At 36.1% G+C, this 24,715-nt stretch overlaps 3 protein-coding genes across 4 annotated transcripts in view; 2 read left to right on the forward strand and 1 right to left on the reverse strand.

Annotated features, from left to right (window-relative positions):
* BBS7 (Bardet-Biedl syndrome 7) overlaps positions 1-5,415 on the forward strand; it is a 44,343-nt gene extending 38,928 nt beyond the window's left edge. The window contains exons 17-19 of the mRNA XM_082726784.1: positions 133-236; positions 367-490; positions 4,123-5,415. Of these exons, the coding sequence (XP_082582910.1) occupies positions 133-236; positions 367-490; positions 4,123-4,256 (362 nt within the window). The 3' untranslated portion in view covers positions 4,257-5,415. The remainder of the gene's footprint in view (positions 1-132; positions 237-366; positions 491-4,122) is intronic.
* A 236-nt stretch (positions 5,416-5,651) lies between these two features.
* CCNA2 (cyclin A2) lies at positions 5,652-13,280 on the forward strand. 2 transcript variants are annotated; one of them, XM_082726786.1, is made up of 8 exons: positions 5,652-6,693; positions 7,465-7,708; positions 8,941-9,053; positions 9,254-9,477; positions 10,192-10,399; positions 10,967-11,080; positions 11,525-11,658; positions 11,966-13,280. In XM_082726786.1, exons 1-8 carry the CDS (start codon positions 6,481-6,483, stop codon positions 12,012-12,014), a joined length of 1,299 nt encoding a protein of 432 aa, XP_082582912.1. In that variant the 5' UTR covers positions 5,652-6,480; the 3' UTR covers positions 12,015-13,280. The 2 variants fall into 2 exon arrangements, with proteins under 2 accessions (XP_082582912.1, XP_082582913.1); XM_082726787.1 differs by lacking the exon at positions 10,967-11,080 and having other exon boundaries at positions 6,209-6,693.
* On the reverse strand, positions 12,708-24,710 carry EXOSC9 (exosome component 9). The gene is made up of 12 exons (XM_082726785.1): positions 24,573-24,710; positions 24,132-24,226; positions 23,319-23,438; positions 23,090-23,192; positions 22,048-22,185; positions 20,401-20,483; positions 18,689-18,821; positions 17,579-17,667; positions 16,384-16,530; positions 15,592-15,776; positions 13,277-13,355; positions 12,708-12,852 (listed from the first exon to the last, which is right to left on the reverse strand). The coding sequence occupies exons 1-12, from the start codon at positions 24,636-24,638 to the stop codon at positions 12,771-12,773; spliced, it is 1,320 nt and encodes a 439-aa protein (XP_082582911.1). The 5' UTR covers positions 24,639-24,710; the 3' UTR covers positions 12,708-12,770.
* Positions 24,711-24,715: the final 5 nt, after the last annotated feature.

Genomic DNA, 24,715 nt, shown 5'->3' on the forward strand with positions numbered 1-24,715 from the left:
AAAAAAAAGAAAGAAAGAAAAAAGAGTAGAAAAATAAATCATTCTAAGGTATTGTTTTTTGGTTGTTGTTACAATAAGAATGTTTCTGATCAAAATGACTTAGCTAATGGTGCCTGACTCACCTCCTTCTAGAGATAAATGAAGTATCAGTCAAACATACTTTAAAGCTAATCCACCCAAAGTTGGAGTACCAGTTGCTTTTGGCTAAGAAAGTGCAATTAATTGATGCTTTAAAAGTAAGTATACATTTCTTGGACTCATGATCATTACTTTATTGTGATGGGATTTCTAAAATTGCAAAGACTTTAAAGTTAGACTAGATTGGATTTTAAATATTAAAGTCCTTCTGTTTTTAATTTTAAATAGGAATTACAGGTTCATGAAGGAAATACAAACTTTCTGATACCAGAATATCGCTGTATTCTCGAAGAAGCAGATCACCTACAGGAAGAGTACAAAAAGCAACCTGCACATCTTGAAAGACTGTACGGTTAGTGGACTATTCTAGAAAATTTTGCCATATTTATTTTCTACTGGTTATTTATGAAGGATCCTGTTAGAGAAGCTAGGTAGAAAGATAAAGCAAAGTTACAGCAATCATGAACCAGTGAAAACCAATTTATGCATCACCTATTTTGTCAAATTTGTTTTAATATTTAATATTTTTACTTGAAAAAATAAAAGGGACACTGGGGTGGCTCAGTCAGTTAAGTATTTGCCTTGGGATCAGGTCATGATCCCAGAGTTCTGGAATCAAGTTCCTGCATCAGGCTCCTTGCTCAGCAGGCAGCCTGCTTCTCTCCTTGTCTGCTATGCCCCCTCCTTGTACTCTCTTTCTCTGAAAAATAAATTTTTAAAAAACAGAAAAAATGAAAGGAAAAATTAAGTGACATAAACATAATACAGTAAATTAATCTCTGTATATAAAGTCATCTAGTGTGAAATGAATATAACCTATGAAGCAATAATATGTAGACCCTATTTCACACAAATAATTTGTAGGTTCTGTTGATATTATGAAATATCAAAAAGCAGCATTTTTTTTGCAAATACAAAACAAACATTTATTTATATTAGAAAACATTATTAATTATGGCTACTAAACTACAAATGTTAAAAATAAATTGGCTTAGTTTATTCTGCAATATGAACAGAAACTCTACTTATTCCTTATAGAGTACAAAGAACTAAGATTCGTAGAAAAAGCTCACTTATAAATGTATTTCAAAAGTCAATAATATGAGTAATTAATACAATGTATCTTTAAAAACTATTCATAGCATAAATTGAATGCATTCTAAAAATCAATAAATTCTTTTTTTTAATTTTTTCAATTTATTTATTTTTAGAAAAACAGTATTCATTATTTTTTCACCACACCCAGTGCTCCATGCAATCTGTGCCTTCTATAATACCCACCACCTGGATCCCCCAACCTCCCAACTCCTGCCCCTTCAAAACCCTCAGATTGTTTTTCAGAGTCCATAGTCTCTCATGGTTCACCTCCCCTTCCAATTTACCTCAACTCCTTTCTCCTCTCTAACACCCCTTGTCCTCCATGATATTTGTTCTGCTCCACAAATAAGTGAAACCATATGATAATTGACTCTCTCTGCTTGACTTATTTCATTCAGCATAATCTCTTCCAGTCCCGTCCATGTTGTTACAAAAGTTGGGTATTCATCCTTTCTGATGGAGGCATAATACTCCATAGTGTATATGGACCACATCTTCCTTATCCATTCGTTCGTTGGAGGGCATCTTGGTTCTTTCCACAGTTTGGCGACTCTGGCCATTGCTGCTATGAACATTGGGGTACAGATGGCCCTTCTTTTCACGACATCTGTATCTTTGGGGTAAATACCCAGGCGTGCAATTGCAGGGTCATAGGGAAGTTCTGTTTTTAATTTCTTGAGGAATCTCCACACACAGCAACTTCTTTCAAGATATGTCTCCAAAGGCAAAGGAAACTAAAGCGAAAATAAACTTTTGGGACTTCATCAAAATCAAAAGCTTCTGCACAGCAAAGGAAACAGTCAAAAAAACAAAGAGGCAACCCACGGAATGGGAGAAGATATTTGCAAATGACAGTACAGTCAAAAAGCAACATTTAATATTTTTTAGGCAAAATATAAAGGATATATATGTGCTGTGAATTTAGGAAAGCTTGTTTTGCTTTGGTGCTGACAAGTTGGGTGTTAAACAAATTATCTAAAAAACTGAGAGCAAGAGGGAAATATGCAGGAAGGGAGAGAAAGAGGAAGGATGGAACAGCATAAGGAAAACATTTTTTTGTGATCTTTATGTAAACTAAGCTTATTTATTTCCTATTTTTAATAACATCTTCATTAATCAGATACTTAATCCTTACAATAGCTCTGCAAGGTAGATGGTATTCATTTTTCACATTTTTTGACTGAAATCTGACATTAAAGGCTTGTTGTCACAAAGGTAGTGGCAAAGCCTACTTTAGAACTTGCTCACCCCAAAATGCTTGCTTTTTGCACTATGCAGAATCTTCAGTAGAGTCACTTAGTATCATCAATCCATGTTGATCTTTGAGCCTGCCTATTGAATTTATTTATAATATACTTATTTATTTATATGAAAATTTTTTTAAGATTTTTATTCATTTGACAGAGAGATACCGAGAAAGAGGGCACAAGCAGGGGAAGCAGCAGGCAGAGGGAGAGGGAGAAGCAGGCTTCCCACCAAGCAAGGAGTCCAATGCGGGACTCAATCCCAGCCTCCTGGGATCCTCCTGGGATCGTGACCCAAGCCAAAGGCATATGCTTAAGCTTAACAGAATGAGACATGGAGGTGCCCCTTTGATCTTTTATCCTTATAATAACTTAGAAGATGGGTGGTTTTTTATTATCACCAGTTCTAAAACCCAGGAAGCTTTGAAAACTAAAACTTCATAAATCATTTGGCAGGAAATTTGACTTAATCTGAACTAATAATTTAATGACAAAACTCCACTTAAACTGACATCAGGTTATTTATAGCCATTTTTATTCCACTTAGTGTGAATATTCACCCATATATTTTGTTGCAGAAACACTATCATGTTTTGTTATCAGATGTTCCCAGTCATTCCCCTTGGATATTATGCCATATATGGCATATTTTCCCTTTCATTATCTATCTAAAATATGAAAAATTCTGAAACATGTCTTGGATAAATCCCAAGAATGGTTAACATATTGATGGAATATTTTTAACTCAAATAGAAGTTAAGAACAGAATCTGTTGGGGAACCTGGGTGGCTCAGTAGGTTAAGCATCTGCTTTCAACTGAGGTCGTGATCTTGGGGTCCTAGGATCAAGCCCTGAGTAGGGCTCCCAGCTTGGTGGGGAGTCTGCTTCTCCCTCTCCCACTACCACCCTGATGTTCACTCCCAAATCAATAAAATCTTAAAAAAAAAATCTTTCTGCACTGTCAAAATGATCAGCTTGGTGAGAAAAATAAACCCTCATTGTGATGTTATATATACCAATAGCAATTCAAAACTGGTCAGCAGTTAATTGTGGGAGTTTAGTAACTTTTAAGCAATTACTAAGTGATTAATGTTTTGGAAACCTGCCCTAAAATCCCCCCAAACAAATATTTTTTACAAGTATAAATACCTGGAGTGCCTCGGTGGCTGTTGGTTGAAAGTCTGTCTTTGACTCAGGTCATGATGTCAGGATCTTGGGATCCAGCCCTGCATTGGGCTCCCTGCTCACTGGGGGGAGTCTGCTTCTCTCCCTCACATTCTCCCTCTATGCTCTGTTTCTCGCAAATAAATAAATAAATAAATAAATAAAAGTATCTAGGGTCCCTGGGTGGCTCAGTTGGTTAAGCCTCTGCCTTCAGCTCAGGTCATTATCCCAGAGTCCTGGGATCGAGTCCCACATTGGACTTCCAGCTCAATGGGAAGTCTGCTTCTCCCTCTGACCTCCCCTCTCATGCTCTCTCACTCTGTCTCTCTTTCTCTCAAATAAATAAATAAAATCTTTAAAAAAAAATGCAGTGATGAGTGCTTAGAAATAGATTCTCAAGTAATCACTCACTTTCATTAAGTACTGTGTTATTAATTAGAACTAATCAATGACAGGAAATTAACATTTTTTTTTATAGGCATGATCACTGATCTTTTCATAGATAAGTTCAAGTTCAAAGGCACCAATGTAAAAACCAAAGTACCTCTTTTACTGGAGATTCTGGACAATTACGACCAAAATGCATTGATTGCTTTCTTTGATGCTGCATGAAATAGAAACAAGGTAAAGTTCCAGAGAAGTCTTTTTAAATGAAATATGTTAAAACAGAATTCTGGCACAAGCTAACTGTACATACTTTTATTTCAAATGCTTTTTAATATCATTTAGGACTTTAGGATATGACTTCTTTTAGTTCTATTTTGAGAAATGGAGCTTTTTAAAACTAAAGAGAATTTTTATTTTAAAACAAGTGGAATGATTATAAGAAATTTTAATGAATTTTTTGCAAATGGATGTTTTAACTTTTAATTTGAGAAATGTTTGGAAAATAAAAATATATTCAAATATTTAACAAGCATACACACATATATTAACTGTTTTATAGTGTTCAGAATTATTTACATTCATTACTTCATCAATATATTCACAATATATATTGCTATTTTGTCAATCATATAAGAAAACTGATTCTCTATGAGGTTAAGTGATTAAGTGGACATTGTTATTATTTTGTAAAGGCTGGACCACATCCCAAATTCTGGTGCCTGGTTGGTGTCCTTGTTACTATATATGTTGTTAACCAGTGGAAATAACTTATCAATTATTTTTTCTAGGGTTGAGATTAATTTGCAACTGATTTCAGTCTTGCTAGGTAATGTTTCTTGACCCAAGCTCAGTTTGCGGAATGCTTGAGTTGGTTCGGTGCTATGAATTGTGGCCAGGGAAATGAGCAGAGCTTGCACAGATTGAAAGGATCTTCACTTGCTGTCCTGTAACCAGTAGAACTGTACGAATGTACTACATGTGAAGAGTGCAGAGATAATGATGGCCTCTTAGATTTTCCTGCACTTGTATCCACTGATTTCCGTTTTATCATATATGGAGGAAATAAGACTTTAAAGCTACAGAAGTTTTATTCATTAATCTTAATTCATGTTTTTTCATATTCAGGGGATAGTGTATTTAAAGGTTGTTTTAAAATGGCATAAAGATTATATAGTTATGCTTTCAAGAAGGGCACACATGAATGTCAGAAAACAATGTTTCTTAATTAGATACCATTATATTTATTATATGCAAGCCTTGTATATTAAATTTGAAAATTTGTTAAAGGGATATATCACAGTTTTATTTTAATAAGGTCATATTGTTTTTATTATATTTAAACAAATGTCATTGCTAAATGGAATAAATAATTCTATCTAGGTCACTAGAATTTCACTGGGTGCTTATTGTTGGTTGCCACAGCTTGGGGAAAGAAGCATCAAAATCAGTGACTGCTTAGTTGCATTTCTTATAGTATATTACATATATATACAGTACATGCATATATACATTATACATATATATACATTACCATATATATATCATATATATATATCATTACTATATATATATATCAACGGAGGTTCAAGGTGGCATCTTCCCTAATTGCATCTTCATTAGGGAAATTCCAAGGCATGACTGAAGAAATACCAAATGAAATGAAAAGATGACATTATAAATTTGAGCATCAGTTACTACGTGAGCAGCATGTTAATGATTTGTGCACATTATATAATCGTGACAGTCATATGACATGTAGGTATTTTTACTCTCAATTAATAGATAAGAAAACTAAGAATCAGAGACCTTGAATAACCTGAGCAAGACTACCAGGCCAGTTAGTGGCTGGGTCAGATTTTAGAGCTTTGGAAACCAGTTAAGCTCACTGAAGGTCCCAGGGCTAACGTTAAGCTGGGGCGGCCCACTAGCAACTGCTGAAGTTTAACTCAGTTTATTCTAGAGACAGCCCTTTCCCAGACTCCCGGGATCAGCTAGCAGCCCAGGTTTAAGTCACCAGAAACTCAGGCCCCGCCTCTTCGGCCGGCGCAGGCGTTTTTCCTCCCGCCGCCGTTCGGCAGATCTCCGCCCCTGCTCTGTAGCCTTCGCGGCGGCCTTCATTCGCCTGCGACCGTGTCGCCGTGACTGACGTCACGGGCATCGGCCTCCCCATTGGCCCATTTCAATAGTCGCGGGATACTTGAACTGCACGAACAGCCGCCGCTCCGGCGGGCTGCTCGCTACATCTTGGGGGCGTCTTTAGCCCTGCACGCCTGAGAGTTCCTGCCCACGCCTTTCGCAACCTCTTCGGAACAGCGCGATCCCGAGCAAGCAGGCTGGCCCGGGCTGTGGCGGCTGGCTACGATTGGAGCGTTTCTCGGCGGGGTCGGCCGGACGGAGTACACGCTGCTTGGCGCCGCAGGCTGATCCCGCCGCAACCCCGGGAGCAGTGATGTTGGGCAGCTCCGAGCCCGGTCCTGCGGCCCGCGAGGCGGGCTCATCGCTGCTAACATTGCAGCATACGGCGCTCCAAGAGGACCAGGAGAACATCAACCCTGAGAAGGCGGCGCCCGCCCAGCAACCACGGACCCGGGCGGGGCTGGCGGTACTGAAGGCCGGGAACCCGCGCGTTCCAGCGCCGCAGCAGAGGCCCAAAACACGACGGGTAAAGAAATGAGCGATGTCTGCGGGAGGGAGGGCGGAGCGGGAGTTTTGCACGAGGTTTAGCAGGCCGAGGAGCGTGGAGAGAAGGTATCTTCCGAGCCTTTTTAAGGGAGGCCTGGGTTTAGAATCCCCTTGGTCCCCCTTTTTCTGGCATGTGCGATGCCACTTATAGCTTCTCTCCCATTGCTCTCTTCGTCTTTCTGTGTTTTGCTGCTTAGCTGCTCTTTTTTGGGGATATTTTTCTATAGATAAGGTCAAACCGGTTACCCCTACGTGTGTCCGCGCTTTTCTCGCCGCTTTAAACACTAGGCACTGCCCTGGGATCTGGACCCCCTTCCTGCTTTCCATATGGTTAAGATTACCTCTATTTTAGGAAAGGGTATAAAAAATATTTTGCTTTTAGTAAATTCCGCCATTTTACCGGATTTGCTCTGTTGCTCCACCCTGGGGCGAAAGTGATGAACCAACACCTCTTAGCCGGCTCTCCTAAACTTGTCATCTTTCAGCCTGCCATTCCCCTCATCTTGTAGCCTTGATTAGTTTTACATAATGTCACTTAGTGTTGTGATTCTTTATATAACTTATGTAGGAATGCCTGTACGGAATTTGAACATCCCTTTCTTCAGCCACTCAAACTTTACTGCCTGGATTTTGTCCCAGGTAGTTTAACTTCCTGAGAGTATTTGGTAATGAAAACAGAAACAGACCCCTAAGGGGAAGAAAGCAAAATTCCATTTAATGGACTCAAAGCCAGATATTTCTTTCTTTTTAGGTTGCACCTCTTAAGGATCTTCCTGTAAATGATGAACATGTCACTGTTCCTCCCTGGAAAGCAAACAGTAAACAGCCTGCATTTACCATTCATGTGGATGAAGCAGAACAAGAGACTCAAAAGAGGCCAGCTGAACCTAAAAAAACAGAACATGAAAATGTACTGGCTTTTAATTCAGCTATTACTTTACCTGGACCAAGAAAACCACTGGTACCTCTTGATTATCCAATGGATGGTAGTTTTGGTAAGTTTTAAAGAACATCTATATCAAATCAATATAATCATAATTATTAAATAGGCTGAATTAATGATATTTTGCATTTTAAGACATTATCTGCCCTGATCCTTACTACTTAATGAAATTGCTTTAATGTAACAAAGTTTCGAAAGTGTGTGACTTACCTCCGATCTCACAGCTAATACAACCTAGCGACTTATAAATCCTAATTGGGTGCTCCTCCCTTACCGGTATACTACCAATCACATCAGTTTAAGTAGATCTCATACACCTTCCTTACTTGGGAGAATAGATTTCAGTTGTACTGATAAAACTCACTTTGTACATATCACTTCAGAGAATATTTGAATAGGATATACCTTTCAATATTGTGATATCTAACATCTCTTGTGGCTTTAAAATTTTCTGTAAATCTAGTCCTGTACCAGAGAGGGACACTATCCTGTGAGTCAAGAGTTCAATTATGGCTGTTTGCAGTTAATCACATATAAAATAAAGTAGCTGCTATAAAGAAAGGTCTGTCAGCAGTTTGTGCAACTTCTTTACCATAGATCTGTCGAGTCACTGATAACTCAAGTTCAGTCTCATTTAGGTTTTAGTTCTTTTGTGGGAAGTGGTCTGGGAGTAGCAGGAAAATCCTTTAGAAATAAAGTAATTTTTGTATTTTTATTGAAAATTTATAAGAAGTTTTAACCTCAAATGAACCTTGAAGTGAAAAGAGTAATGAATGATATTCCTTGCCTCAAAGGGTCATTTAAAATGATAAAACACAGAACACTTGTTGATTGTAGTACTAATTTGTTGGAACAGCTCATAACAAAACTAATTTTCATTGACACTTTAGCCCTCCTAGTTATTGCTACATTGTACCCTGAATTTATCAGACTTTGTGGTCTGCAAACTCTTGGGGTAAATAGTACATAATATCACAAAACTTGGATTTTAACTCTGTCTTCATAGGATCACTGTGCTATCTCTTCTTCTCCCTCATGGAAAATGAATCATACTTTAACATAATACATTTTCAAATGCACTTTCCTTTTAATGGCCTGTTAGTATTTTCTCTTGTTGATTAAAACCAAGTGTACAGAGGTACTAAAGCTTCTTATCATAAGAAGCCCTTTTTAGCTGGATGAAAGAAAAGCTTTTGTATGGGACACTTTACAAGGGCAGTTTTGGCCATTACATTAATTAGAAAATGAAACAATGAACTTAATCATACTTTTATATTCTCCCAGAGTCACCACATACTATGGATATTTCAATTGTATTAGAAGATGAGAAGCCATTGAGTGTCAATGAAGTCCCAGACTACCATGAGGACATTCACACATACCTTAGGGAAATGGAGGTAAGAGCTCTTAGAATCCAGTTTTTATACTGTTGTTTATTCATTGTGGCAAAATGAAACTGAGAGGATGTTTTTAAGTTCTTTAACTGCTAGTGAATTATTGTAATGTTAAACTTGTGTTTCTGGTATGTAGCATCTTTGTTAATGGTAGAATAATCTAATTGCAATTTTAACATTATACTAAGTAACTTTCTCAACAGGTAAAATGTAAGCCTAAAGTGGGTTACATGAAGAAACAGCCAGACATCACTAACAGTATGAGGGCTATCCTTGTGGACTGGTTAGTTGAAGTAGGAGAAGAATATAAACTACAGAATGAGACCCTGCACTTGGCTGTGAACTACATTGATAGGTTCCTTTCATCGATGTCTGTGTTGAGAGGAAAACTTCAGCTTGTGGGCACTGCTGCTATGCTCTTGGCCTCGTAAGTTCAGCTTGGTTTGTTGGAATAAGTGATTGATACCTTTCTGTGTAGGGAAGAAGTTGTGATTTTTAAGATTGTAGCATTTTAATAAAAAACACAAGGCAGAAAGTGAGAGACTACTTTAGGGGTAGCAATATGAAACAGTGTGTGAAACTAATTTAGGATATTAATCTTCCCAGATCTAGATTCCAGGGGACCTTCTTGAATGAAGATGAGAGACTGGCTACATTTTAATAAACTAGGAGTAGATTACCAAGTTTGAAAGTGTGGTTCCTTCTATCAAAAAGTGCCTTTCTGGCATAAAATCTTTATTAAAAAATATGTATTAAATTACTTTTTAATTAATTTGTTAAAATAAATTTAAAGAATTTATCTTCTCCCATGGAAATTAGATGTATTAAAAAATTAAAAATGTTTATTTTACTAAGAATTTCCTAAATTTTCAGTTATGTGGTAATAAACTCTGGCATTATTCCCATCTTGGAACTCTCTTGCTTCTTATATCTTTTGACTGCATTGGGGAAAAATCCCAAGTCCTGGATGGATTTGGGTCTTTTAGTTAGCATTTATCTAGCTCTGCTGGAAATGGGCAAACAGGCAATTGGCAGAGTGTAGGTTTTGGACATATTTCATGCTAAAGGGATTTCAGAATTAGATAAACAGCTTGCTTCTCTTTTTGGAAGGACTGATTACTTAAAACTTTTTTTATTGTAGAAAGTTTGAAGAAATATATCCCCCAGAAGTAGCAGAGTTTGTGTACATTACAGATGATACCTATACCAAGAAACAGGTCCTGAGAATGGAGCACCTAGTTTTGAAAGTGCTTGCTTTTGATCTAGCTGCGCCAACAGTAAATCAGTTTCTTACTCAATACTTTCTGCACCAGCATTCTGCCAACTGCAAAGTTGAAAGTTTAGCAATGGTAAGTTCTTTTCATTTGTTGAATGAAGAGTCTTAGGTCACACAGCTTAATTATATAGCTTTGGTCAAGGGATTTAGTATTTTGGGGACAAATTAGTGTTGCAATATAAAGAGAGCCTACCACTGGCAGAAGATAACATGAACTGGGAAATACTAAGGAAAGTGGTATGAGGATGAAGTCTAAGAAATGGTAGCCAGAAGAGTTGTTTTAAAAATTATTGGAAGAGGAAAAAGTATAGGATGAGGACAGATAAGGTTATGGGAGTTTTTTTCCTTTGGCTGCCATAGAGCCAACCTTTTAAAGATTTTGTTTCTTTGAGAAAGAGAGAGCACAGAGAGGGAGGGAGAAGCAGACTGCCCACTAAGCAGGGATCCCGATGTGGGGCTTGACCCCAGAACCCTGGGATGACCAGAGCCGAAGGCAGACATTTAACCGACTGAGTCACCCAGGTGCCCTGCCATAGAGCCAGTCTTAAAGACAGGAACATATTTGGGCAGAAGGGGAAATTTTGAGGCTTGAATCCTGGAGCTCTTGTGATCAAAAAGTATATTTGCTCTTTCATTCCAGTTTTTGGGAGAATTAAGTCTCATAGATGCTGACCCCTATCTAAAGTACCTGCCATCAGTTATAGCTGCAGCAGCTTTTCATTTAGCACTCTACACAGTCACAGGACAGAGCTGGGTATGTATCACCATGTCCTCACACATCTGTCTTGCAACTTAAATTTTATTTCTGCCAGGTAAGTTAGATAACTTCTATACAAGTGTTGCTAGAGGTACCTACCTGGAAAAAAAAGTTCAAAAAATCTATGCTATTTAAAGTGTCCTGTTTAGTAACATACGTTTGCTTGTTAGGTAGAAAGCTTTGTTATTCTTGGGTTTGAAAGATGTGCTTAAAGAATTAGGACCATAAGACCTGCTGTTGGCAGGGAAAGTAGTAAAAACTGATCCAAGTCAGCATAAAAGATGGAATAAGGGCTTGAGAAATCTGGAAGATCTGCTAGTTGTAGGTGTTAAGTCTTGAAATTTAACAAAACTCAAGTTTAATGCCAATACTATAACTCACTGTATTTAGTGTCTGTTGCTAAAAACAAAACTCAGTGGTTTTCTACTCCCTTCTCTGCAGCCTGAATCTTTAGTTCAAAAGACTGGATATACCTTGGAAAGTCTTAAGCCTTGTCTCATGGACCTTCACCAGACCTACCTCAGAGCACCACAGCATGCACAACAGTCAATAAGAGAAAAATATAAAAGTTCAAAGTAAGAATTAACATTAATAGATATTAAAAAAGCTTGCTTTTTCAGGCCACCACATGATTGAGATCCTTGACATTTTAACTTTATCAAAATTCACAAAACAAGCACAGCTCCTTCTTAGCCAGGTGTTTTGAGTAGGTTGTAGTTATGCTTTATGTCTTGCATTTGAGGTAGAAAAGGGGAGAACGGGGCATGCTTGCATGTTGTGGACATTCTATAACCATTAATTTCAATCAGAATAGAAATAGCATTTCTGTATTCCATGATCTTTACCCAATGAATATTTACTGAGTTTTTTTCCTACTTACAGGTATCATGGTGTTTCTCTCCTCAACCCACCAGAGACACTAAATGTGTAACAGTGAAAGACTGCTTTTGTTTTCTAAAATGTAAATCATTCAAAGTATATGGTGTACAGTTTTTGTAAGGTTTTAATTTTACAATCATTTCTGAATAGCATTATGGTCAAGTACAAATTATGGTATCTATTACTTTTTAAATGGTTTTAATTTGTATATCTTTTGTACATGTAACTATCTTAGATATTTGGCTAATTTTAAGTGGTTTTGTTAAAGTATTAATAATGCCAGCTGTCAGCACAGTAAGAATAAGAACTAATAAATGATTTGGAAAATTTGGTTTTTGCAAGTCAAATCTGATTTGACTTTATGATATCACTCTGAAGAATTATTTTGATTTACTGTAGAAGGGAACTGGGAAGGCTTCTCCTGAAATTGAAAAATAGTTTTAGGAAAACAGATAAAAGTTTGAGCATTCATTTTTCCTAAGGAACTGATTGAGCATAATCTAAGCATATGTGGAATAAATCTGTACTTATTTATCAGTTGAGATGATCCTGAGAATTTTTCAGCCCTTTGTATACACTATGAAAATGCTGTTTCATTCCTCATCAACTTTTCCACTTTACTGAAGTGACAATTATTTAAAACCCGCTAAGTTGTTCAGAGGTTTATTTTAAAGCACAATGTAAAAAATCATATAAAGAATCGACTAGATTTTATAATGGATTTGTGAATAGAAAAATACTCAAGTTATGAGCACTGAATAAATATCCTTTTAATAGTTATATACACAAATATACAACTATATGAGCTTCAATTAGCAGCTCTCTTCTTTTTTCTTTTTCTCACTGGCTTTTTACTTGGTGCTTCTTGTTTTGCACTGGTGGTCTGTGTTCTGTGAATAAAATAAATTAAAGTTTACTAACAGTATTAGCACTATAAAGCCGATACAATGGATGGTTTACCAGACTTAAACCATTTTGCTCATTCAAAGTCTGGACTACCAAAATAGGAGACTTTTGTTTTGTTTTGTTTTGTTTTTCCCCCAGGAGAATATATAACATTTGCCAACTAAGAATAGTTGTGACCTTAAAATTCAGTGACCTTAAAAGGCCATCTATACAGTTTTATAGAATTAGATCCTGTTGTTAAATCTCAGTTTGAAGAAACTAAGAAGGAAGAGCTGGATTTCAAAAAAAAAAAAAAAGCGTGTGTGTGTGTGTGTGTGTGTCTTTGTTTAGAGTAGGATAAGATGAGAATAAAACCAGAGAAGTCTTGAGTTATGTGTATACATTTGAAATAAACCATAACTTTGTTACCTTATTTTCTTTGGGTTCTTGTCTGGTTCTAAAATGATCATTTCTTCTTCTTCACTGTCTGAGAGTACTATAGGGGCATCTTTAAGAAAATGTTGAGGAAACAATATAAGTATAATCTCTTGGAAAATTTCTACATGGGTTTATGTAAACAGTTCTAAAATTCTACTTCCATACAAACAGTCCCAACTACTCTTGAGTAGAGGCTTACAGAACTACTTGTTTTCTCCTTCCCTGAAGTAACTCCCTGGAGCTCTGAAAAATAACACATACTTTATTTCCTAAGATATCTGTAATTATATGACCATTTTGTACATGTCATAATAGGGGGGGAAAGTCTATACAGCTTCTCCCTATTATAAACAACACTGGAAGGAAAATACCTAGAAGAATTATTACTGGGTCAAGAGGTATATACATTTTAAAAAATATTTTGCCAAATCCACCCAAAATACTCTTTCAATTTTTATTAAAAATTCATTTTCCCTATGCACCCTTGCCAATGGTGGTTTGTTTTGTTTTTAAGATTTTGTTTATTTGAGAGGGAGAGAAAAAGCACAAACAGGGAGAGGGACAAGCAGCCTCCACATTCAGCATGGAGCCCTAACTAGGGCTTGACACCATGACCCTGAGATCATGACCTGAGCAAAAGTCAAGAGTCACACACTTAACCTGAACCACCCAGGTGCCCTGATTTTTAATACTCTCTGATACAGTAGTGAGAAGACATCCCTTTTGGCTTTGAATTTATTTCCTTTATTATTAGTAAGGTTGTTCATGAAATATGTTACTGGCCATTTGTACCTGACAATTACTTTGTATCTTTTGCCAGTTTTTCTTCTGAGCCTTAGTTAATGATGTATATAAAGTGTGAATTAACCCTTTTCCCAGGTGGCATATCAATCTTTGAGTTTTCAGTTTGTTTCTCGTGTTCATGCGCTTTAGAAAGGCTTTACCTGCTTTATCCTCCCAATTATCTTAGGACCATTTTCATTATTCAGTTGAAAATATTACTCTTCAAAGCAGTAATTGAATGTTTAGCTATTAATCTTACTAATCTTAGAAAAATATTTCACAAATATATAAAGAGGCATATGCTAAGATGCTTTACTATAGCACTATAACAAAATGGTAACATCAATAAGGGAATAAGGGAATATTATTAAGCCAACCTAGTTATTGTCAAAGCTAGAATTCTATATAGCATTTAAAAATGTGACTGATGACATGAAAAAATTCTAAAGATTGATTCACAGTCCCTGTGTTTAAGCTTATATTGGTATAAATATATAGTAAATAAATACATGGAACACGGTCTAAAAAAATAATACCAAACAGAAGTAACCACTAGGAAAGCTCCCGATCAATAGGCAATTTTTTCCCCCTTAGAAAAATCCCAGCAGGCTCTCAGTAATATTTATAAGTAATTAATCTCATTCCTTGAAGGTAGGCAGGTATGTACATTATGTACCTAAACAGGTACTTCACCTTCACTATTTTTTTCGGCCAGATTTAGTAAATATACCCTTTAGTTCTCTGCCAGCCTACTTGCTACATCGATCCTTGTATGGTTTAGGTTTGAAAAATCCAATTCATGATTATAATGGGCCAAGTAAGAATTTGGTTTTCTGGACAGTAAAAATACCCACAGGTTAAAAACAATTTTTTCTAGTTCTACAGCTTTCAGGATGCAAAGAACACCTAGGACTACCATTATTCCAGGTGATTCTAGAGTTCTGTATGTTCTAATGCTGCTATAATAACAGCCATATATAGCTATTTATTTTTATATTAACTAAAATTAAATTTAGAATCCAATTCTGTCACAAACCACATTTCAAATGTTCCATATCTGCCTGTGGCTAGTGGCTATTATATTTATTAAACAGTATATGCATAGAACATTTCTAACATTATAAACAGTTCCATTTGGACAGCTCTAATGTATGTTATGATATGGGCTTTTTATGTTTGAATCTAGACACTACAAAGAAAAAATGGCATGGAGGAATGAACTTAAGGAACTCATACCTTTAAAACTGGCCCACATATTTTCTTTTATACATATAAAAGAAAAAAAAAATTTTAACTAAAATGCCACTATATACCAGAGTACTATTACTCCACAAAGCATGTTCTTTTAGAAAAGAATTGGAATTCTGTAATTAGCATCAACAGTTTAACTGAAATTGAAGCCACAAAATATTTAGCCTCTCTTTTAGAGAAATATAAAATAAGATCCCGAAAAAAGGAAGGTATATGTATTATGTATATATAATATATGTAATTACATAAAAGCCATAAATAGTGTTACCTACCTTGACTTCCAATATTGGAGACTTCTACTCCAATGTCCATTTTTATACTATCAAGAATGATTGCTTCATCAGTGCCATCTTCATCTTCCTCTTCCTTCTCAGAGTCTTCAAGGTCACCCCAGGAGTTCTCTACTCCCTCTCCAATTTGGGCAGTTCCAGGAGTCCAAAGCACAGGATTAGAAACACTTAACAAGTTAAGGAAACTATAAGTAACAAAAATACTGCCATTTGGTACAGTGTTGAAAAAGATGAGAGAAAAAGTTTTAAGACTGAAGAGTGCATCAAGTTTGTGCAAAAAAACTGCACTAATAGCTACGCTATGGGTGGCTAAACAAAAAGAAAGAAAACAATGTTAACTCAGGTAAGATTTTATGGAAACAACAGAAGTACTGAGACATACTGGCTCTCAACAGTTGCAGTAATAAATATGGTGAATGGATGAATAAATTAATTTCCAAGAACAATGTGTAATAGATATAAAGTGCTTAACTGAGATTAGATAGATATATATAGATAGATATAAAGTGCTTGACTGAGATTAAGGAACAATTTTTCAAAGAAAAATGCTGTAAATTGGCCAGTGAGATAGAAAATTTTCAGTTTTTGTAGGATAGCCAAAGAATTTTATCAGACTCAATAAGACTAATCACTGTCTTGTATCTTCAATGTTTTCTCTAATAAAGCAGTGTTTCAGAAAACAAACCAGTATGTACACCCTTCACATAATCTTAATAATGCTGAAAGTGTTATGAATCATGTTGTTACTGAAAAAAAACCATCCAATAAAGATACACTTCTAAAGGAGGTTCAGCTTCAGCAATAATTTCTTCTGCTTTCTCTTCTACATCAGAGGTATCAATAGGGGCCTTTTCCATTTTAAATGCTGTGATTCTTTGACTTGCTATAGACTCTGCAAAGCCGTATTTTCCACCTTCTTTCCTGTGTGGATTTTTTATTTGGAGGTGGGGAGGGATGAAGGGGGAATAAAAGGTGGAAGAGCAAACAGGAAGGGAAAAGTTAACCATTTTATCCTTTTGATGGAGGAGAAACATTGAGAAAAAAGCTGACGAACTTAACCTCACCAATTTACTATGCTTATCAAGAGAAATAAGTTACTGTAATTTATTGAAACATGCGCCAGGCAAGTGCTAAGTGCTTTAAGTATATTATTTTCTTATCCTCAAACCTGTCCTACCAGGTAGATATTACCTCCCACATCACAGAAGACACTGGAGTGGTACGTTATGGAAGAAGCAGAGAACCAACCCCCATTTGTGTTGCTTCTGTTAAATGAGCTCCTCGATTTTCTTTTTTCTAAGAAAATGTTTTCTTTTTGTTTTGGGGTTTTTTTTTTTAAGATTTTATTCATTTAGGGATGCCTGGGTGGCTCAGTCAGTTAAGCGGCTGCCTTTGGCTTGGGTCATGATCCCAGCGTCCTGGGATCGAGTCCCACATAATGGCTCCTTGCTCCGCAGGGAGCCTGCTTCTCCCTCTGCCTCTGCCTGCCACTCTGCCTGCCTGTACTCTCTCTGTCTCTCTGACAAATAAATAAATAAATCTTTAAAAAAAAAAAAAAGATTTTATTCAATTATCTGAAATAGGGAGAGAGCCAGAGAGAAAGCATGAGCAGAGGGGAGGGACAGAGGCGGAAGCAGACTCCCCACTAAACAGGGAGCCCAATGCAGGGCTTGATCCCAGGATCCTGGGACCATGACCTGAGCTGATGGGAGGTGCTTAATCAACTAAGCCACCCAGGTGTCCCAAAATGATTTTTTTTTTTTAAAGAAAAATATTATGTGGCTTCTCAATACAGATTATATTTAAATTGGAATACAATAGAACACTTCCGTATATTCAACTTAGATTAACAGGTAAGGAAAAATGGGAGTGTGAAAATTATATGGTTACTTTTATGCAAGAAAGTCCTTAATAAAAAAATCTGTTAAAAATAAAAAGACCATTTAGGGCTAAAAAGAATTAAACTTACCTTACTTTCCGGTCATTCTCCAAAGCCTTCTGTATTAGCTCTGTAATTTCCAGTACTTTCACACCAGCTATTTTACTACATCTCAAAACCTATTTATAAAAGTACATTCTGTTATTTAAAGACAACCACACAGCTTTCTTCAACAAAACTATAAATGTGAGAATAGTTTTTCTACCTTTAAAATATAAGCTTGACCTTTTCAAATATGAAAATACAATGTAAACACAAATTAATGCAAAATGTGAGACTTGTTTTAAAATACCTCAAGAAATATCACATTAAGAAAAGAGACTCAAAAACTTCTCTGACAGTGTAAAAGATACCACTGAAAAGGCCACAGATATACATTATATACTCAGGGATGCACTAACTACCGTTCTGTATGATGACCCAAAACAGTTCAAAACATGGCTGCAGTATCCCTTGGGAAATTATAAAGCAGAGATTCTAGGCCTCAGGGACCTAATGAATCAGAATCTCTGGAAATAGGGATCTGGTAATGGCCATAATACTGGTCATAGAAACTAACATGGCACATTTAATATATACTATACACTGCAATATACCCATGTATTTATCCTTACAGTTCTAACAACTTTATTCCTGTTTTAATTCCGTTTTACAGATAAAGAAGCCAAGGCACAAAGATATGAAATCATTTGCAAAAGGTCAGTTAGTATAAGGCAGAACTGAAATTTCAACTAAAGCAGTCTCTGTTCCCCATCTGTGCTATATGCTATATTTCAATCTATATTCTAGAAGCCTTCAGGTGAATCCGATATGTAGCTAGATTTGTGAACTACTGCTTATTGAAAACCCAACTTCTGAGAGTACCTAATTTCTACCCTTTTGACACTTTTTTTTTTTTTAATAAGAAGATGAATCTCTTTTCTCACTGGAAAGGATACATTGTAGTCACCAGTCAACACAATGTAATAATATTGAAATCAGATGATAACATATCCTAGAATCACTAAAAATATCCTTGATGACTATCCTTGATGGTTTTTTAGTTAATAAAACAAGAAAAAGCAAAACAAAACAAAAACAAGAAAAAACTTCTAAAAAGAAGAGACCTATTCTTAAAAGAACATTAATCAAAGCACTAACTTGATCTTTCAGCAGCATTATCCCACCACTGGACTGGATAGTACAAATCTCTCGATGCTTGTTCATGGCAATCACCAGCAGGCCATCCATTACACGTTCTTCCCGTTCATTGGGATCCACCAATAAATATGTACTGAAATGAATATTAATTGGACCTGATTAAATTCAAGGCTAAACGCTTGTCAATTTTAAGATAGTGAATATTTTTAAAAGATAGCATTAATAAAAGTCAACAGAGTAAAGGTCTAAGCCTATGGATGTGAACACTTTAATGGGAAAAGAGATGAGAATTATAGTTTTTATGGACAAAATAAATGCTGAGGGGGCTATCACTAGCTATTACAGTAAAATCACAAGTTCACATTAGTTTTCTTTAAATAGTACACAATCTAAACCTAGTGCTATCACTTTCATTAAATGACTTATTGCTCATCAATAAAAACTACATTATTTTGTTAATTTGGAAAGTCCCCTAGTGTGTCCTAGATTCTGAAGTTCTCCTAGGTTCTGCTAATGGATCATTAAAAGAATACTATTTCTACATTTTCCAATGTTGGCCTCTAGACACATGTGGCTGATATATACATGTGCAAAATAGAGATGTCAAAGATTTAATAGAAATAAAAGAATACACAATATCTGATGAATAATTTTTACACTATATACTAAGACAATATTTTACATATAAGAGAAAATATATTTTATATTTCTCTTGGTATTTTACATATAAGAGAAAATAATTTTTATACTATATACTAAGACAATATTTTACATATAAGAGAAAATATATATCAAAATCAATTTTCCCTGTTTCTTTTTACTTTTAATGTGGCTACTAGAAAATTTTAAATTACATATATTGCTCATGCTGTATTCCTACTGGACAGTGCTGGTCTATTTCCCACTAATGAAATTCTACACTATAATGACTAGAAGTTGAAAGCTTCCCTAGTTTTTATTCATAAAATTGTTAAAATATCTTATTTATATCTCCCTTTGTTTCAGAAGAGATTTAAGTAAAGGTACTGCTACATGGACCTATGACTTGGTTTTTCTTCTTTTTTTTTTTTTAATTTATTTATTTATTTGACAGTTAGAGTGTACAAGTAGGCAGAGCAGTAGGCAGAGGGAGAAGCAGACTCTCCGCCGAGCAGGGAGTCCAACGTGGGGCTCGATCCCAGGACCCTGGGATCATGACCCAAGCCAAAGGCAGTCGCTTAATAGACTGAGCCACCCAGGCGCCCTTGGTTTTTCTTTTGTAGGAAGAATTAGTGAATTGTGACGAAACTACTAGAGAGCTTAAGAAAACTAGACTTATCCCATTTGTGAACCATTCCGCCTTATGACTTGCTCCTCTAATATGCTCCAAAGTCCTATCTTCCATTAATCCACAGTAATTCTCACTCTACTTTCCTGAATTAGAACCTAACACAATTCGATTAACACCTGTACACCTCTAGCACCCACACTACAGGAAATTTATAAGTATCCTATGAAAAGTGTTGTGAAATCTCTTCATTACAGAAGACTTTGTCACTTCTATTGAGAAAGCTCTTTGCCAACGAATGCTCTTACAAAGAAAGAAAAAAAAAACCTAAGGTGCTTTAATATTAGAGGAGGTGTTTATTCATCTGTCCACAACACATTTGAACAGAACAAAAAAGTTCCTAGCTGCATGTACAATTTTAGCCCATGACAAGAATGAGACTTACCCTTGCTGGAAGAAGGCAAAACTGACACAAATCGGCATGTGGTGGATGCTTAACGGTACAGGATCTCGCTCTTCAGGTGTATACTGTTTGAAAATAAAAGCTTCAAAAATTAGTCACTGAATTATGAACATAAAAAATATCGTGAACATCAAATATTAAAGTAAAAAACATATTTCCTTTAATCATTAGTTGAATACCTAAATTAATTAATTCTTTCACAATTACCTGTTTGACTTTGCCATTCAGGGTTCCTTAAAATTTTATGCATATGTCAAAAAGCTTTACTGGGATATAAATACCATAAAATTCGTTCATCTAAGTATGTATCTACTCATTTTGTAGTAATTTATAGTTATGTAACTATCACAATACAGTTTTTTGACCTTTCCAATACACCCCCGCCCAAATCTCCTTGAGCCTATTTGCATTCACTTCTCATTCCCACTCCCAGCCCTAAGCATTTGTATTTCACATCTGCTTCCTTTGAAGTTAGCACATTTCATTCATCTTGCAATATGTATCACTAGTTTGGTCCTTTTTACTGCAGAACAGTATGCCACTCCACATCATTCCACTGTATGGATGTATATCCATTCCACTGTATATATATACCACTGTATGGATATACGTTTTTCGATATATGTTTTACCAGCTGATGAACATTTGGATTGGGGCTATTATGAGTAACGCTGCCATGGAACATTCACATGGAAGTCTTTGACTGAAAATGTACTATTATGTCTCCTGAGTAGATTCGTAGGCATGGAATTGCTGTGCTTTTTAAGAAACTGCCAAACTTTTCCAATGTGACCATACTACTACTCTACATTGCCACCAGGAGTAACTCTACAATATTTTTAAAATTTGATCTCTCTCTCTTTTACTTCCTTACACCAATTCCCTTTTCTAAAGGAGCATGTCTATTATTAATAAACCTTTGTCTCTACCTCTAGGTCTTTAGAGTCTACTCTAGTCTAATGCCTAAAAGCAGCACAAGAAAGACTGCCCAGAAATGTGGGCATCTGATGTTTCCTTCACAACTTTAAAACTCAAGCTATACAGTGTACTTTCATTATTCAAGCATGAATTCATATAAATTGAAGTTGACATATTTAGCACAAGAGAAAGGCAATGTAAACAGTACATGTCAATAGTTTTCAAAATGTGGCCTTTCCTCTGGCAGCATCAGTATCTGAGAACTCTGTTAGAAGTACAAATTTGTAGGTTCTATCGCTACCCTACTCTCAGTGTGGAGCCTAGCAATATGTTTTAATAAGCCTCTGGCTGTTTCTGAAGGACTTTAGCCAGAGTAAGCACACGTATTTCAATGTGCTGAGAACCATGTATTTCTAACATGTGGTTCCTAAACATAAGCCAACCACTTCATCTAATGCTCAATCCTAAGTTATCTGGTTTTATCCTAGGAAACCAAGATAGGGTATGCTTTTATTGACAGACAATTTAATAAAAGAGATTTAAGAGTTTTCAGGGACAATTTTGACCATTTATCATTTTTGCCTTATCAACAAATCTCAGAACACCCTTAATTACCATCTACAAAAAGAATTCACTAATAAAAGTTGCCTGAACATCAGGGATATTCATTCATTCATAGGGAGAAGCCTGTTTCGAATCATGGGAGCTCACCAGTGTTACTTCATCTCCTTGGACAGAGACATCGGGTCTTCGGAAGTGACACAAGGCTACAATTGCAGCAATGCTGGCAGCATCAATAATATTCCCATCATGATTTAATAAATGTAGGTCCACACGTATCTGCCAAACCTGAATGTAAGTTTAAAACAAAAATAAATCCTAACTGATCACAACCAGTGGCTATTCATAAGGAAAGTAACACTGCGTGCAAATTTTTCTCTTGCAGTTAAAATATACAGTTACTCCTTCTACTTTATCAATAAATGTGTATTAAGAGAAATGTTAAGCTAGGGCAACATCTGAAGTACCAATAGTTTACCTTTCTGTGAGTCACCTGACAACAATTAAATATACACTCTAAATATGTAGAACCATTGCACAATTATAAGATTTTCCCAAACCTAAGTATATTTTTATTTTGTATCCCAACTTAAAAACCACAAACTCTTAGGTTTTACTTGACAATACTTACAATAATCCTATAAGTAACCCAAATAGGAAGTATCATATTCAATGATATAATGTAGAAAGTGACTTCTCTGGAGTCAAAAAGATAGTCAAAATACCCTAAACAAGAGTAAAGTTCTAAAACATTATCATGCAGCACAATTTATTGAGAGTAACATTTCCAATGTCAGTCTATCACTAACTCCCTGTGTAGCCCTTATAAGTCAATAAACCTACACAAAAGAAGGATTTAATCTGTTCTTCAGTTCCTCATTCCTAAAAAGAACATATTACCTGCTTCTATCAACTCAAAGAACAGAATAAAACAGAATATATAAAAAAACAAGTTCTTTGAATCAGACATTTTAACACACATCCAAGTTGATACTTTCACCAATGTTTATTGTCCCTTCAGAGAGAGAGATGACAAAGTTCTAGGGTAGCACTCAGGAACATTTGCAGTGAAGTGAATCAGCCTAAAACTGAATTAACGGAAGCTCTGAGAGTACAAGTACAGATATAAGAATCCATTAATCAGCAATACTCAACCTAAGATTATGATTAAGAATTTTGGGCATATCCCCACCTTTTCACCAGCAACAACACAGAGAGATTCAGTGTCTATACACTTCGAATTTCTTAGACATCTTTCCAAGAGTCGATTCAACTTCACCAAGAGATCTGACTGCCTATGAAAATAGGAATGGGCTAATGTCATGAAATATAACACCAGGCATTAAAACAATAGCTCACTGCTGTTATGTTCTCCTCTAGCTAAAAAGCAGCTTAAAAAAAAAAAAAAATGATTTAAGTACCTGCCAGGTTCAAAAGCTGGGGCAGCCATCTGAGATAGTTCAAGGTTAAAAAAAAGAATACCTTCTGTTGCCCTATTGAGCTTTGGAGAAACAAGTTCACAGGAAACCTGTCCAAGAACTCTGCAAAATAAAGCACAAATCTGTTAACTAAATATATATCCTTTTCAATTAAATATAAATTTAAAACATACCAATTAAGTTTTGATCTTACTCTAACAACATATTCAGTATGATGTATCATTAGAGGCTGAAATTACATACAAAGTAGAGAATATATACAGAAATAAAACACATACTGGCATACACAAAAAGTGACAAGAAAAAAATCTCTTTTCTTACAACACTATTTCACAGATTTTTAAAAATCCATGATCTTTACTTTTTTCTAAAACAAATATTTATTGACACAAGAGCATGAAAACTTACAATTTTTAAAGAGTATGGCATAGCTGGCCACCATTATCTGAACAATCCTCACAGCTTTCAAATAAATAAAAAACCTAATTCTTATGTCAGGCAAATGAGAAAAGTAGGCCTACTTAATGGGAGGTGCAGAAAATAAATTCAGGACAATTACTACTGGCTGTATATACGACCTAAAGACATCAGAAAACTATCCAATACTCGGGATGAAAGATATATTCATGGTTAAAAAATTTTTAAAAATCTCTCGTTAAAGAAAATATACTTATTTTGGCAAAGAAACAATTAAGTCTGTCCAGACTTCTTAGATGCTTTGTGAGCAACTGAGTCATTAAGTTTCTTTTAAACTTCTCCCTATTGAGTTTTTATCAAATTTGAATCCTTTGTTACCTTGTTTTCCCAAGTTCCACAATACAGCACCCATAATCGGTCCCAAATGAGATCTTGATGTTCCTATAATCATAGGTTTGTCTGCCATCCAGCCGCTGTAAGCACAACATTCATTCTTTTATTCCTTCAACAATTATTTACTGAGCAGCTACTCGATGCCAGGGCTAAACACTTGGAGATAGGTGGATTCTTAACCACTCCCCATAGGAAAGTGGAAACTAGGTTCCCGAGCACTAGTAGTCGCAGGTGTGACTCCAGCTTTTTGAACCCAACTGGAGGCGGGGGGGCGGGGGGGATGCTTAAGGGACGGGGTGAACACGCCGGTGGTTCCTTCTAGGGGGTTCCTGGGCCTGCGAGGGTTGTGCGCGTTCAAACCGGAAGGCTGCGAGCGGCGGTGCGACCAGGGCGCCCACGCAGCGCGAAGTTCCCGGGACCATTTACCTTTTTCTCTTCGATGGCGCGGAGTAGGAAACGGCGTTCGCAGTTTGAGAGTGGTGTCTCCTTCATGCTGTAGGACCACAACACACCCTAGCACCGGAATCCGCTAGGAAAAGTGAACTTGATCCCCTTCACGCGCTCCCCGC

The sequence above is a fragment of the Mustela nivalis genome (assembly GCF_964662115.1).
Source record: "Mustela nivalis genome assembly, chromosome: 4".
Classification (NCBI taxonomy): Eukaryota; Metazoa; Chordata; class Mammalia; order Carnivora; family Mustelidae; genus Mustela; species Mustela nivalis.